At 41.3% G+C, this 15991-nt stretch overlaps 1 protein-coding gene across 1 annotated transcript in view; it reads right to left on the reverse strand.

Moving 5' to 3' along the window:
- Positions 1-1116: 1116 nt before the first annotated feature.
- The window catches only part of mrc1a (mannose receptor, C type 1a), a 51864-nt gene continuing 36989 nt past the window's right edge, over positions 1117-15991 (reverse strand). The window contains exons 26-30 of the mRNA XM_079605213.1: positions 13079-13231; positions 3832-3948; positions 3595-3756; positions 3469-3501; positions 1117-1604 (exon numbers count right to left, since the gene is read on the reverse strand). Coding sequence (XP_079461339.1) covers positions 1366-1604; positions 3469-3501; positions 3595-3756; positions 3832-3948; positions 13079-13231 — 704 coding nt within the window. The 3' untranslated portion in view covers positions 1117-1365. The remainder of the gene's footprint in view (positions 1605-3468; positions 3502-3594; positions 3757-3831; positions 3949-13078; positions 13232-15991) is intronic.

The raw sequence follows: 15991 nt of genomic DNA on the forward strand, positions 1-15991 counted from the left end.
CGCTATCATCTCCAGACAGTTTATATGGAGGCGCTTCTCCGGGTCTGACCAGAGGCCAAAGACCGGTCTGCCCTAGAAAAGACCGCCCCAACCGAGGTTGGAGGCGTCCGTCGAGATGACTTTTCGGTACGAGACAGCTCCCATTGTCACTCCCCGCTGATACCAGTCGGTCCCTATCCCGGGTTGCAGAGCTGAAACACAGCTCTGAGTCACTATGATTTGCGAGTCGCCGGAGGCCCAGGCTCGGTGAGGCACACGAGCGTTCAGCCAGCGTTGCAGAGGGCGCATGCGCAATAGACCCAGCCGGAGCACTGCTGTGGCTGAAGCCATAAAGCCCAGCATTCACATCTTCATCATAATGGCTGTAAAAGCCTGACTCGCTCATAGAAGGATGTACCGGCTCTATCGCCCCCTTGCACAGCAGTTTTGCTATTTCTGCGCGAAGTAGTCTAGGCAGAAAACACCCGTCGAGCCTGTTGGGCGCGGGCGCCTTGGGCGGTGACCACTCGAGGCCCAGTTGGTCGACGGCCATGGTGAGGAGGCGGAGCAGTTCCTGTGTCGAAGAGGAGGCGGAGGGATCCTGACCACTCTTCACTGTCTGACGCCAGGAGGGAACAGCTGTCATCGATGGCGTCCTCCTCCGCATCATCCCCTAGGGCGACGGCAGTGAGGGCCGAAGCCGGCATCTGCTCGTTGGGAAGGGGGGGCGGTGAAGGGGAACGCGAAGCTCGAGGGGAAAGTTCCGGCGAGCATTCACAGGCGACAACGGGCTCCGATGATCTCTGGGCGCGGCGTTTCTTCTTACGCGGGCCACTGGAGAGAGGCGGAGCGACAGCTTCGGCGTCGAACACGGCAAGTCGAGCCCGCAGGGTCGACGAAGCGTCCTCATTGGGCGTGAGCCGCGTGACGTCACGCCCAGCTCAGTGGTAGGCCGCACGAGGCAGCCAATGGGCACGCTAGACAGCCTGCTGCTGCACTGCGTGGACAATATATACAAAATTTAGGATACATTTTTGCTTTCATATCTCGAGCAAAGATGACTTGCAATTACGCAGTACGAGAGAACCTCTCGTAAGAGAACACAAACATAACAAGCACTAAAAAAGAACACAAATTATACACACACTTTATATTTAATGATTTGTAGATTACATTTAATAGATATACTTTCATGGAAGCATTTGCAATTGGTTGTAGTGTCATTATACATGTTTTACCGCCGGCGAGAGGCGTTCATTATGTGAAGCGATGGGTTCAACTGATCCAGAGTTTCCCAAAGCTCCATTTGTCCTGTCCCTGTTTCTCCTGTCCACTGATGATGTGATCTGTGTGTGTGTGTGTGTGTGTGTGTGTGTGTGTGTGTGTTTAGGCTTGCTCGTTCTGTTCGATGTTGGCGACGAGTCCCTTTGTGTCGACAGTGGCGGGAGGCCGTGTGAGGTCCGAGTTGAAGTAGAGGCTGTTGTCAAACGTACACTCTCCGAACACTGGCCTCGGGCTCCTCCTGATGAACAGGAACGTGGCGAGTCCAGCCACCGCCAGTATGACCAGCACGACCCCGACTGCGATTCCCGCGGAGCCGTGAGGAGCCTCTTCCACCACCGCGACTGCAACACAAAACAGCAGCCAACATTTCATTCATCTTATCAATTAATGTGTAAACTTCCCGAATTATAATTCATTTCAATTATTACACGGCTCTGTGGAATACTTGATTCTGATTGGTCAATTGCGTCATCTAACTGTATTATTCCCAGATAACAACAGAAACACCGGCTCATCCGGTCACTGAAGTCAGCGGCGCTATACACTCGCTAGGAACTGTTTTTCTTCATGGAAGTTTTGCATTTGGTGAGCTAATAAAATATTACAGGGTACAGTTATTTAATTATGCCATCCAGTATCGTGGACTCGCTCTCTCTGGTTTCATAGAAACCATTTTATGACTATTGTTTTGTTCACTGTTGGATTATAAGATACAAACACGTTACGATTTTACAACAGTTTAATCTCAAATCAGTATCTCTTATCTCCATAATTATTAATGTGTTGAAATGCTGTGTAATACGTGTTATGACTGTATACCGTATCTCTTAAATGTCCATCTAGTTTGATCTTGCCGCTGAAACTGCTCTCTCCGCGAAACTTTGCGTTTAAAGGTGCCATGTGTAAAAATTGAGGTAAAAATATCCAAAAATGAGCTACACGCATCAAAAGAATGAGAAGAAATAAGGGCGATGATGTCATTAAAAAAATGTCAAGTTATAGTGCTGCAGAGATACCAACCTTAATTAGCATTAGCATTACTAGCCACGGCCCGACAGGTGTCGTAATACCAGTTTGGCCATGGGAGGCGGTATGCGGGCAACATAACCACCAGCCAACCTGCAATACACGAATAACTCGCACGGCTTGTGGGCGTACTTGAACCTGATGTCAATCGTGTGGAAAGTACAGCCCACTACTTCATTTCAATTCAGGGAAGAGAGCGGAAGGATGGCTGAAGCCCTTGGCAAGAGATCCCTACCACCACCAGAATGGTCTCCGTGTTCTGACCGCCGCACTGCGCGGGTTCGAGAAACTGAAACGGAGGTATCAGCGCGGCGCGCGCCCTCGTTGTCTGAATATTGCTGCTCGCTGACGACAGCAGCCGCTGTTTCACATTCAATGACTCGGTCGCTAAGGACGGAGAACAGTTTGTGGCGCGAACAGGTCATGTGTAGCCTATTGTATCTTTCAACAGTGTTCGTTTTTTTTTTACTATAGTAGAGATGATCGGTTCACGTGCGCTGTCTGATGTTGACCAATGATGTTGACAGAATGCTGTCTGTCAAATTAATTTAATTCAAACAATGTGTACATACAACTCAAAATATAATATGAACAAAACGAATATGAACATATTCACTGGTAAAGGTGAAGGGGAGTAGCTTGAAGATGTCATGTTTCAAAATCTCGTGACATCACCCAATGTTCCTCTGGGGGCAAAACGTCCTCTACTAGGCTTCGGCTCTAGGGTTGTGAAGGTAGGGTTAGGGTTAGGGTTAGGGTTAGGCGGAGCATAGAGACTATGCCGTTTCTCGTCTGTTACTCTAGAGTAGACCAATTCACTTTATGGAGGTATACTGCCCCCATATGGTATGGAATGTGGAGTATGACTTGATTTTTTTGGCAGACAATTACACATGGCACCTTTAAAGAGCGAATAAAATATTTCAACTCAGATCAATATTTAGTGTCTAATTGACCAAGTGTCCGTGTAACAAGAGGGATAATGTACATCCAGCCGGTTGTTATCTCAGAATAAACCCCCTTCAGGGTTTGATATCACACACACACACACACACACCTGAAGGGGGTTTATTCTGAGATATCACACACACACACACACACACCTGAAGGAGGTTTATTCTGAGATAATAATCGGCTGGATGAACATTATCTCTTACTTAATGAAATGTAGATACATACGTGGTATCGGTGGTTTCTCTGTTGGTGGTATAACTGAAATATAAAGACATATTTGTACATGTTTATTACTATTAAACTGAATGGAAAAAGAAACTATAATGTTGCATTTGTATATTTGCGACTAACCTTTGGCAGTCTTGCAGATGTACGGCCTGTAAGCGTTGCAGTGAGCAGTGCCCCACATCCCAGTGCTCGACTGCACTTCCACACACTGACTCACACCACTGGGCATCCGAGGCTTCCAGTTCGTGTAATCCACCACCGTGTTATCAATCCACATCCATTCCCCTGCGACACACACACTCTCAGAGGGTGTTCTGAGATCACGTTGAGTGTGTTTGCTGGATTAAGTGCTTTTCTAACCTGAGTGACTGCGGTGCAAGCCGATCCAGAAGGATTTGATTTCATCCTGCAGGATCTCCACATTCTGAATGATAAACTGGGATTCGATTGAGTCCTCGATACTCAGCAACGATGCCCCTGAAATTACACGATTTAACTTCTGCAATCATAGTTTTTTTCCTGTGATTTTCTAGTGATTAAAGGGGTCATGAGATGAGAAATCAGATTTGCCTTGATCTTTTGATATATAATAGTTATTATTAACATTAAAACATCTTACAAATATCAGATCTTAAAACTTTTTTTAAAATTAAAAAAATTAATAAATGTTTTGATATTATGGGATCTGTGATGTCACAAGGGTAAATACATTTGCATATGCCTGCCTCCAGAGCAAGACATCGACCAATAGTTATCATTGCACTATAGGCCCCGCCCACTGGCGTTCAGTCTCTTAACGTTCTCATTTGCCTTAGGTGATCGTCACGTCAAAAGCAAACAGAAGCCATTATAATGACTGACGCTGTCTACACTGATACAGATGTGTGTTCAGATTATAATGACTGACGCTGTCTACACTGATACAGATGTGTGTTCAGATTATAATGACTGACGCTGTCTACACTGATACAGATGTGTGTTCAGATTATAATAACTGATGCTGTCTACACTGATACAGATGTGTGTTCAGATTATAATGACTCACTGTCTACACTGATACAGATGTGTGTTTAGATTATAACGACTGACGCTGTCTACACTGATACAGATGTGTGTTCAGATTATAATGACTCACTGTCTACACTGATACAGATGTGTGTTCAGATTATAATGACTGATGCTGTCTACACTGATACAGATGTGTGTTCAGATTATAACGACTGACGCTGTCTACACTGATACAAATGTGTGTTCAGATTATAATGACTGATGCTGTCTACACTGATACAGATGTGTGTTCAGATTATAATGACTCACTGTCTACACTGATACAGATGTGTGTTCAGATTATAACGACTGACGGTGTCTACACTGATACAGATGTGTGTTCAGATTATAATGACGGATGCGGTCTACACTGATACAGATGTGTGTTCAGATTATAATGACTGATGATGTCTACACTGATACAGATGTGTGTTCAGATTATAATGACTGATGCTGTCTACACTGATACAGATGTGTGTTTAGATTATAATGACTGATGCTGATACACTGATACAGATGTGTGTTCAGATCATAATGACTGACGCTGTCTACACTGATACAGATGTGTGTTCAGATTATAATGACTGACGCTGTCTACACTGATACAGATGTGTGTTCAGATTATAATGACTGATGATGTCTACACTGTTACAGATGTGTGTTCAGATTATAATGACTGATGCTGTCTACACTGATACAGATGTGTGTTCAGATTATAATGACTGATGCTGTCTACACTGATACAGATGTGTGTTTAGATTATAATGACTGATGCTGATACACTGATACAGATGTGTGTTCAGATTATAATGACTGACGCTGTCTAAACTGATACAGATGTGTGTTCAGATTATAATGACTGATGCTGTCTACACTGATACAGATGTGTGTTCAGATTATAATGACGGATGCGGTCTACACTGATACAGATGTGTGTTCAGATTATAATGACTGACGCTGTCTACACTGATACAGATGTGTGTTCAGATTATAATGACTGATGCCGTCTACACTGATACAGATGTGTGTTCAGATTATAATGACGGATGCGGTCTACACTGATACAGATGTGTGTTCAGATTATAATGACTGACGCTATCTACACTGATACGGATGTGTGTTCAGATTATAATGACTGACGCTGTCTACACTGATACAGATATGTGTTCAGATTATAATGACGGATGCGGTCTACACTGATACGGATGTGTGTTCAGATTATAATGACTGATGCTGTCTACACTGATACAGATGTGTGTTCAGATTATAATGATTGACGCTGTCTACACTGATACGGACGTGTGTTCAGATTATAATGACTGACGCTGTCTACACTGATACAGATATGTGTTCAGATTATAATGACGGATGCGGTCTACACTGATACGGATGTGTGTTCAGATTATAATGACTGATGCTGTCTACACTGATACGGATGTGTGTTCAGATTATAATGACGGATGCGGTCTACACTGATACAGATGTGTGTTCAGATTATAATGACTGATGCCGTCTACACTGATACGGATGTGTGTTCAGATTATAATGACGGATGCGGTCTACACTGATACAGATGTGTGTTCAGATTATAATGACGGATGCGGTCTACACTGATACAGATGTGTGTTCAGATTATAATGACTGATGCTGTCTACACTGATACAGATATGTGTTCAGATTATAATGACGGATGCGGTCTACACTGATACGGATGTGTGTTCAGATTATAATGACTGATGATGTCTACACTGATACAGATATGTGTTCAGATTATAATGACGGATGCGGTCTACACTGATACGGATGTGTGTTCAGATTATAATGACTGATGCTGTCTACACTGATACAGATATGTGTTCAGATTATAATGACGGATGCGGTCTACACTGATACGGATGTGTGTTCAGATTATAATGACTGATGATGTCTACACTGATACAGATATGTGTTCAGATTATAATGACGGATGCGGTCTACACTGATACGGATGTGTGTTCAGATTATAATGACGGATGCGGTCTACACTGATACAGATATGTGTTCAGATTATAATGACTGATGATGTCTACACTGATACGGATGTGTGTTCAGATTATAATGACTGATGCTGTCTACACTGATACAGATGTGTGTTCAGATTATAATGACGGATGCGGTCTACACTGATACAGATGTGTGTTCAGATTATAATGACTGACGCTGTCTACACTGATACGGATGTGTGTTCAGATTATAATGACTGACGCTGTCTACACTGATACAGATATGTGTTCAGATTATAATGACGGATGCGGTCTACACTGATACAGATGTGTGTTCAGATTATAATGACTGATGCCGTCTACACTGATACGGATGTGTGTTCAGATTATAATGACTGATGCTGTCTACACTGATACAGATGTGTGTTCAGATTATAATGACGGATGCGGTCTACACTGATACAGATGTGTGTTCAGATTATAATGACTGACGCTGTCTACACTGATACGGATGTGTGTTCAGATTATAATGACTGACGCTGTCTACACTGATACAGATATGTGTTCAGATTATAATGACGGATGCGGTCTACACTGATACGGATGTGTGTTCAGATTATAATGACTGATGCTGTCTACACTGATACAGATGTGTGTTCAGATTATAATGACGGATGCGGTCTACACTGATACAGATGTGTGTTCAGATTATAATGACTGATGCCGTCTACACTGATACGGATGTGTGTTCAGATTATAATGACTGACGCTGTCTACACTGATACGGATGTGTGTTCAGATTATAATGACTGACGCTGTCTACACTGATACAGATGTGTGTTCAGATTATAATGACTGATGCTGTCTACACTGATACAGATGTGTGTTCAGATTATAATGACTAATGCTGTCTACACTGATACAGATGTGTGTTCAGATTATAATGACTGATGCTGTCTACACTGATACAGATGTGTGTTCAGATTATAATGACTCACTGTCTACACTGATACAGATGTGTGTTCAGATTATAATGACTGACGCTGTCTACACTGATACAGATGTGTGTTCAGATTATAATGACTGATGCTGTCTACACTGATACAGATGTGTGTTCAGATTATAATGCCTGATGCTGTCTACACTGATACAGATGTGTGTTCAGATTATAATGACTGATGCTGTCTACTCTGATACAGATGTGTGTTCAGATTATAATGACTGACGCTGTCTACACTGATACAGATGTGTGTTCAGATTATAATGACTCACTGTCTACACTGATACAGATGTGTTCAGATTATAATGACTGACGCTGTCTACACTGATACAGATGTGTGTTCAGATTATAATGACTGACGCTGTCTACACTGATACAGATGTGTGTTCAGATTATAATGACTGATGCTGTCTACACTGATACAGATGTGTGTTCAGATTATAATGACTCACTGTCTACACTGATACAGATGTGTGTTCAGATTATAATGACTGACGCTGTCTACACTGATACAGATGTGTGTTCAGATTATAATGACTGATGCTGTCTACACTGATACAGATGTGTGTTCAGATTATAATGCCTGATGCTGTCTACACTGATACAGATGTGTGTTCAGATTATAATGACTGATGCTGTCTACTCTGATACAGATGTGTGTTCAGATTATAATGACTGACGCTGTCTACACTGATACAGATGTGTGTTCAGATTATAATGACTCACTGTCTACACTGATACAGATGTGTGTTCAGATTAGAATGACTGATGCTGTCTACACTGATACAGATGTGTGTTCAGATTATAATGACTGACGCTGTCTACACTGATGCAGATGTGTGTTCAGATTATAATGACTGACGCTGTCTACACTGATACAGATGTGTGTTCAGATTATAATGACTGATGCTGTCTACACTGATACAGATGTGTGTTCAGATTATAATGCCTGATGCTGTCTACACTGATACAGATGTGTGTTCAGATTATAATGACTGATGCTGTCTACTCTGATACAGATGTGTGTTCAGATTATAATGACTGACGCTGTCTACACTGATACAGATGTGTGTTCAGATTAGAATGACTGACGCTGTCTACACTGATACAGATGTGTGTTCAGATTAGAATGACTGATGCTGTCTACACTGATACAGATGTGTGTTCAGATTATAATGACTGACGCTGTCTACACTGATACAGATGTGTGTTCAGATTATAATGACTGACGCTGTCTACACTGATACAGATGTGTGTTCAGATTATAATGACTGACGCTGTCTACACTGATACAGATGTGTGTTCAGATTATAATGACTGATGCTGTCTACACTGATACAGATGTGTGTTCAGATTATAATGACTGACGCTGTCTACACTGATACAGATGTCTGTTCAGATTATAATGACTGACGCTGTCTACACTGATACAGATGTGTGTTCAGATTATAATGACTAATGCTGTCTACACTGATACAGATGTGTGTTCAGATTATAATGACTGATGCTGTCTACACTGATACAGATGTGTGTTCAGATTATAATGACTCACTGTCTACACTGATACAGATGTGTTCAGATTATAATGACTGACGCTGTCTACACTGATACAGATGTGTGTTCAGATTATAATGACTCACTGTCTACACTGATACAGATGTGTGTTCAGATTATAATGACTGACGCTGTCTACACTGATACAGATGTGTGTTCAGATTATAATGACTGATGCTGTCTACACTGATACAGATGTGTGTTCAGATTATAATGCCTGATGCTGTCTACACTGATACAGATGTGTGTTCAGATTATAATGACTGATGCTGTCTACTCTGATACAGATGTGTGTTCAGATTATAATGACTGACGCTGTCTACACTGATACAGATGTGTGTTCAGATTATAATGACTCACTGTCTACACTGATACAGATGTGTTCAGATTATAATGACTGACGCTGTCTACACTGATACAGATGTGTGTTCAGATTATAATGACTGATGCTGTCTACACTGATACAGATGTGTGTTCAGATTATAATGACTGACGCTGTCTACACTGATACAGATGTGTGTTCAGATTATAATGACTCACTGTCTACACTGATACAGATGTGTGTTCAGATTATAATGACTCACTGTCTACACTGATACAGATGTGTGTTCAGATTATAATGACTCACTGTCTACACTGATACAGATGTGTGTTCAGATTATAATGACTGACGCTGTCTACACTGATACAGATGTGTGTTCAGATTATAATGACTCACTGTCTACACTGATACAGATGTGTGTTCAGATTATAATGACTCACTGTCTACACTGATACAGATGTGTTCAGATTATAATGACTGACGCTGTCTACACTGATACAGATGTGTGTTCAGATTATAATGACTGACGCTGTCTACACTGATACAGATGTGTGTTCAGATTATAATGACTGATGATGTCTACACTGATACAGATGTGTGTTCAGATTATAATGACTGACGCTGTCTACACTGATACAGATGTGTGTTCAGATTATAATGACTGATGCTGTCTACACTGATACAGATGTGTGTTCAGATTATAATGACTGACGCTGTCTACACTGATACAGATGTGTGTTCAGATTATAATGACTCACTGTCTACACTGATACAGATGTGTTCAGATTATAATGACTGACACTGTCTACACTGATACAGATGTGTTCAGATTATAATGACTGACACTGTCTACACTGATACAGATGTGTGTTCAGATTATAATGACTGACGCTGTCTACACTGATACAGATGTGTGTTCAGATTATAATGACTCACTGTCTACACTGATACAGATGTGTGTTCAGATTATAATGACTCACTGTCTACACTGATACAGATGTGTGTTCAGATTATAATGACTCACTGTCTACACTGATACAGATGTGTTCAGATTATAATGACTGACGCTGTCTACACTGATACAGATGTGTGTTCAGATTATAATGACTGATGATGTCTACACTGATACAGATGTGTGTTCAGATTATAATGACTGACGCTGTCTACACTGATACAGATGTGTGTTCAGATTATAATGACTGATGCTGTCTACACTGATACAGATGTGTGTTCAGATTATAATGACTGATGCCGTCTACACTGATACGGATGTGTGTTCAGATTATAATGACTGACGCTGTCTACACTGATACAGATGTGTGTTCAGATTATAATGACTGACGCTGTCTACACTGATACAGATGTGTTCAGATTATAATGACTGACGCTGTCTACACTGATACAGATGTGTGTTCAGATTATAATGACTGATGCTGTCTACACTGATACAGATGTGTGTTCAGATTATAATGACTGATGCCGTCTACACTGATACGGATGTGTGTTCAGATTATAATGACTGATGCTGTCTACACTGATACAGATGAGTGTTCAGATTATAATGACTCACTGTCTACACTGATACAGATGTGTTCAGATTATAATGACTGACGCTGTCTACACTGATACAGATGTTTGTTCAGATTATAATGACTGATGCTGTCTACACTGATACAGATGTGTGTTCAGATTATAATGCCTAATGCTGTCTACACTGATACAGATGTGTGTTCAGATTATAATGACTGACGCTGTCTACACTGATACAGATGTGTGTTCAGATTATAATGACTGATGCTGTCTACAATGATACAGATGTGTGTTCAGATTATAATGACTGACGCTGTCTACACTGATACAGATGTGTGTTCAGATTATAATGACTCACTGTCTACACTGATACAGATGTGTGTTCAGATTATAATGACTGATGCGGTCTACACTGATACAGATGTGTGTTCAGATTATAATGACTGATGCTGTCTACACTGATACAGATGTGTGTTCAGATTATAATGACTGATGCCGTCTACACTGATACAGATGTGTGTTCAGATTATAATGACTGACGCTGTCTACACTGATACAGATGTGTGTTCAGATTATAATGACTGACGCTGTCTACACTGATACAGATGTGTGTTCAGATTATAATGACTGACGCTGTCTACACTGATACAGATGTGTGTTCAGATTATAATGACTGATGCTGTCTACACTGATACAGATGTGTGTTCAGATTATAATGACTGACGCTGTCTACACTGATACAGATGTGTGTTCAGATTATAATGACTGACGCTGTCTACACTGATACAGATGTGTGTTCAGATTATAATGACTGACGCTGTCTACACTGATACAGATGTGTTCAGATTATAATGACTGATGCTGTCTACACTGATGCAGATGTGCGTTCAGATTATAATGACTGATGCTGTCTACACTGATACAGATGTGTGTTCAGTTTATAATGACTGATGCTGTCTACACTGATACAGATGTGTGTTCAGATTATAATGACTGATGCTGTCTACACTGATACAGATGTGTGTTCAGATTATAATGACTGATGCCGTCTACACTGATACAGATGTGTGTTCAGATTATAATGACTGATGCTGTCTACACTGATACAGATATGTGTTCAGATTATAATGACTGATGCTGTCTACACTGATACAGATGTGTGTTCAGATTATAATGACTGATGCTGTCTACACTGATACAGATATGTGTTCAGATTATAATGACTGATGCTGTCTACACTGATACAGATGTGTGTTCAGATTATAATGACTGATGCTGTCTACACTGATACAGATGTGTGTTCAGATTATAATGACTGACGCTGATACACTGATACATATGTGTGTTCAGATTATAATGACTGATGCTGTCTACACTGATACAGATGTGTGTTCATATTATAATGACTGACGCTGTCTACACTGATACAGATGTATGTTCAGATAATAATGACTGACGCTGTCTACACTGATACAGATGTGTGTTCAGATTATAATGACTGATGCTGTCTACACTGATACAGATGTGTGTTCAGATTATAATGACTGACGCTGTCTACACTGATACAGATGTGTGTTCAGATTATAATGACTGATGCTGTCTACACTGATACAGATGTGTGTTCAGATTATAATGACTGATGCTGTCTACACTGATACAGATATGTGTTCAGATTATAATGACTGATGCTGTCTACACTGATACAGATGTGTGTTCAGATTATAATGACTGATGCCGTCTACACTGATACGGATGTGTGTTCAGATTATAATGACTGACGCTGTCTACACTGATACAGATGTATGTTCAGATAATAATGACTGACGCTGTCTACACTGATACAGATGTGTGTTCAGATTATAATGACTGATGCTGTCTACACTGATACAGATGTGTGTTCAGATTATAATGACTGACGCTGTCTACACTGATACAGATGTGTGTTCAGATTATAATGACTGAAGCTGTCTACACTGATACAGATGTGTGTTCAGATTATAATGACTGATGCTGTCTACACTGATACAGATGTGCGTTCAGATTATAATGACTGATGATGTCTACACTGATACAGATGTGTGTTCAGATTATAATGACTGACGCTGATACACTGATACAGATGTGTGTTCAGATTATAATGCCTGATGCTGATACACAGAAAGTAATGCCTACCTATTCTCATGCACTCCACGGTGGCATGAGCCCAGTTGTCAGACATGGAGGTCATGAAGGAGTAGCAGTGTCCTCTGAAAGGGATCCAGGTTTTGCGCTTCTTTGACTCTGGGCAGTTCCCCGGCATCTGAGGAGGGTCTATGGGAGCTATGTCTGAAGGAAGGAACGAGGAATGTCAACTAAAAACTATAAGCACTGCACTAAACATGTTTGTTTTAATGTTAAAGTTTAAAATGTTAGTTTTAAATTTTATAAAGCGGTTTTTAAAAACTTAAGCAGAACAGTGACTAAAATAACTGGAACTACTTGTGAATGAAACGGTTATAATTAGGGTTTGGGAATCTAAAATCTATTTCAATTCTGGAATCAAATACTCGAGGTCTGGAATCGAATACTCGAGGTCAGGAATCGAATACTCGAGGTCAGGAATAGAATACTCGAGGTCAGGAATCGAATACTCAAGGTCAGGAATCGAATTCTCGAGGTCAGGAATCGAATACTTGAGGTCGGGAATCGAATACTTGAGGTCGGGAATCGAATACTCGAGGTCGGGAATCGAATACTCGAGATCAGGAATCGAATACTCGAGGTCAGGAATCGAATACTCGAGGTCAGGAATCAAATACTCGAGGTCAGGAATAGAATACTCGAGGTCAGGAATCGAATACTCGAGGTCAGGAATCTAATACTCGAGGTCAGGAATAGAATACTCGAGGTCAGGAATAGAATACTCAAGGTCAGGAATCTAATACTCGAGGTCTGGAATCGAATACTCGAGGTCAGGAATAGAATACTCGAGGTCAGGAATCGAATACTCGAGGTCAGGAATAGAATACTCGAGGTCAGGAATAGAATACTCGAGGTCAGGAATAGAATACTCGAGGTCAGGAATAGAATACTCGAGGTCAGGAATAGAATACTCGAGGTCAGGAATCTAATACTCGAGGTCTGGAATCGAATACTCGAGGTTAGGAATAGAATACTCGAGGTCAGGAATCGAATACTCGAGGTCAGGAATAGAATACTCGAGGTCAGGAATAGAATACTCGAGGTCAGGAATAGAATACTCGAGGTCAGGAATAAAATACTTCGAGGTCAGGAATAGAATACTCGAGGTCAGGAATCTAATACTCGAGGTCTGGAATAGAATACTTCGAGGTCAGGAATAGAATACTCGAGGTCAGGAATCTAATACTCGAGGTCTGGAATCTAATACTCGAGGTCAGGAATCTAATACTCGAGGTCAGGAATAGAATACTCGAGGTCTGGAATCTAATACTCGAGGTCAGGAATCTAATACTCGAGGTCAGGAATAGAATACTCGAGGTCAGGAATAGAATACTCGAGGTCAGGAATCTAATACTCGAGGTCAGGAATCTAATACTCGAGGTCAGGAATAGAATACTCGAGGTCTGGAATCGAATACTCGAGGTCAGGAATCGAATACTCGAGGTCAGGAATAGAATACTCGAGGTCAGGAATAGAATACTCGAGGTCTGGAATCGAATACTCGAGGTCAGGAATAGAATACTCGAGGTCAGGAATCGAATACTCGAGGTCAGGAATAGAATACTCGAGGTCAGGAATAGAAAACTCGAGGTCAGGAATAGAATACTCGAGGTCAGGAATAGAAAACTCGAGGTCAGGAATAGAATACTCGAGGTCAGGAATCTAATACTCGAGGTCTGGAATCGAATACTCGAGGTCAGGAATAGAATACTCGAGGTCAGGAATCGAATACTCGAGGTCAGGAATAGAATACTCGAGGTCAGGAATAGAATACTCGAGGTCTGGTATCGAATACTCGAGGTCAGGAATAGAATACTCGAGGTCAGGAATAGAATACTCGAGGTCAGGAATAGAATACTCGAGGTCAGGAATCGAATACTCGAGGTCAGGAATAGAATACTCGAGGTCAGGAATAGAATACTCGAGGTCAGGAATCGAATACTCGAGGTCAGGAATAGAATACTCGAGGTCAGGAATAGAATACTCGAGGTCAGGAATAGAATACTCGAGGTCAGGAATCTAATACTCAAGGTCAGGAATCGAATACTCAAGGTCAGGAAGAGAATACTCAAGGTCAGGAATAGAATACTCGAGGTCAGGAATAGAATACTCGAGGTCAGGAATCTAATACTCAAGGTCAGGAATCGAATACTCGAGGTCAGGAATAGAATACTCGAGGTCAGGAATAGAATACTCGAGGTCAGGAATAGAATACTTCGAGGTCAGGAATAGAATACTCGAGGTCAGGAATCTAATACTCGAGGTCTGGAATCTAATACTCGAGGTCAGGAATCTAATACTCGAGGTCAGGAATCTAATACTCGAGGTCTGGAATCGAATACTCGAGGTCAGGAATAGAATACTCGAGGTCAGGAATCGAATACTCGAGGTCAGGAATAGAATACTCGAGGTCAGGAATCGAATACTCGAGGTCAGGAATAGAATACTCGAGGTCAGGAATCGAATACTCCAGGTCAGGAATAGAATACTCGAGGTCAGGAATAGAATACTTAATGTCTGGAATCGAATACTCGAGGTCAGGAATCGAATACTCAAGGTCAGGAATCGAATACTCGAGGTCAGGAATAGAATACTCGAGGTCAGGAATTGAATACTCGAGGTCAGGAATAGAATACTCGAGGTCAGGAATAGAATACTCGAGGTCAGGAATAGAATACTCGAGGTCAGGAATAGAATACTCGAGGTCAGGAATAAAATACTTCGAGGTCAGGAATAGAATACTCAAGGTCAGGAATCTAATACTCGAGGTCTGGAATCTAATACTCGAGGTCTGGAATAGAATACTTCGAGGTCAGGAATAGAATACTCGAGGTCAGGAATCTAATACTCGAGGTCTGGAATCTAATACTCGAGGTCAGGAATCTAATACTCGAGGTCAGGAAT

Source organism: Phoxinus phoxinus (assembly GCF_949152265.1).
Source record: "Phoxinus phoxinus genome assembly, chromosome: 2".
Classification (NCBI taxonomy): Eukaryota; Metazoa; Chordata; class Actinopteri; order Cypriniformes; family Leuciscidae; genus Phoxinus; species Phoxinus phoxinus.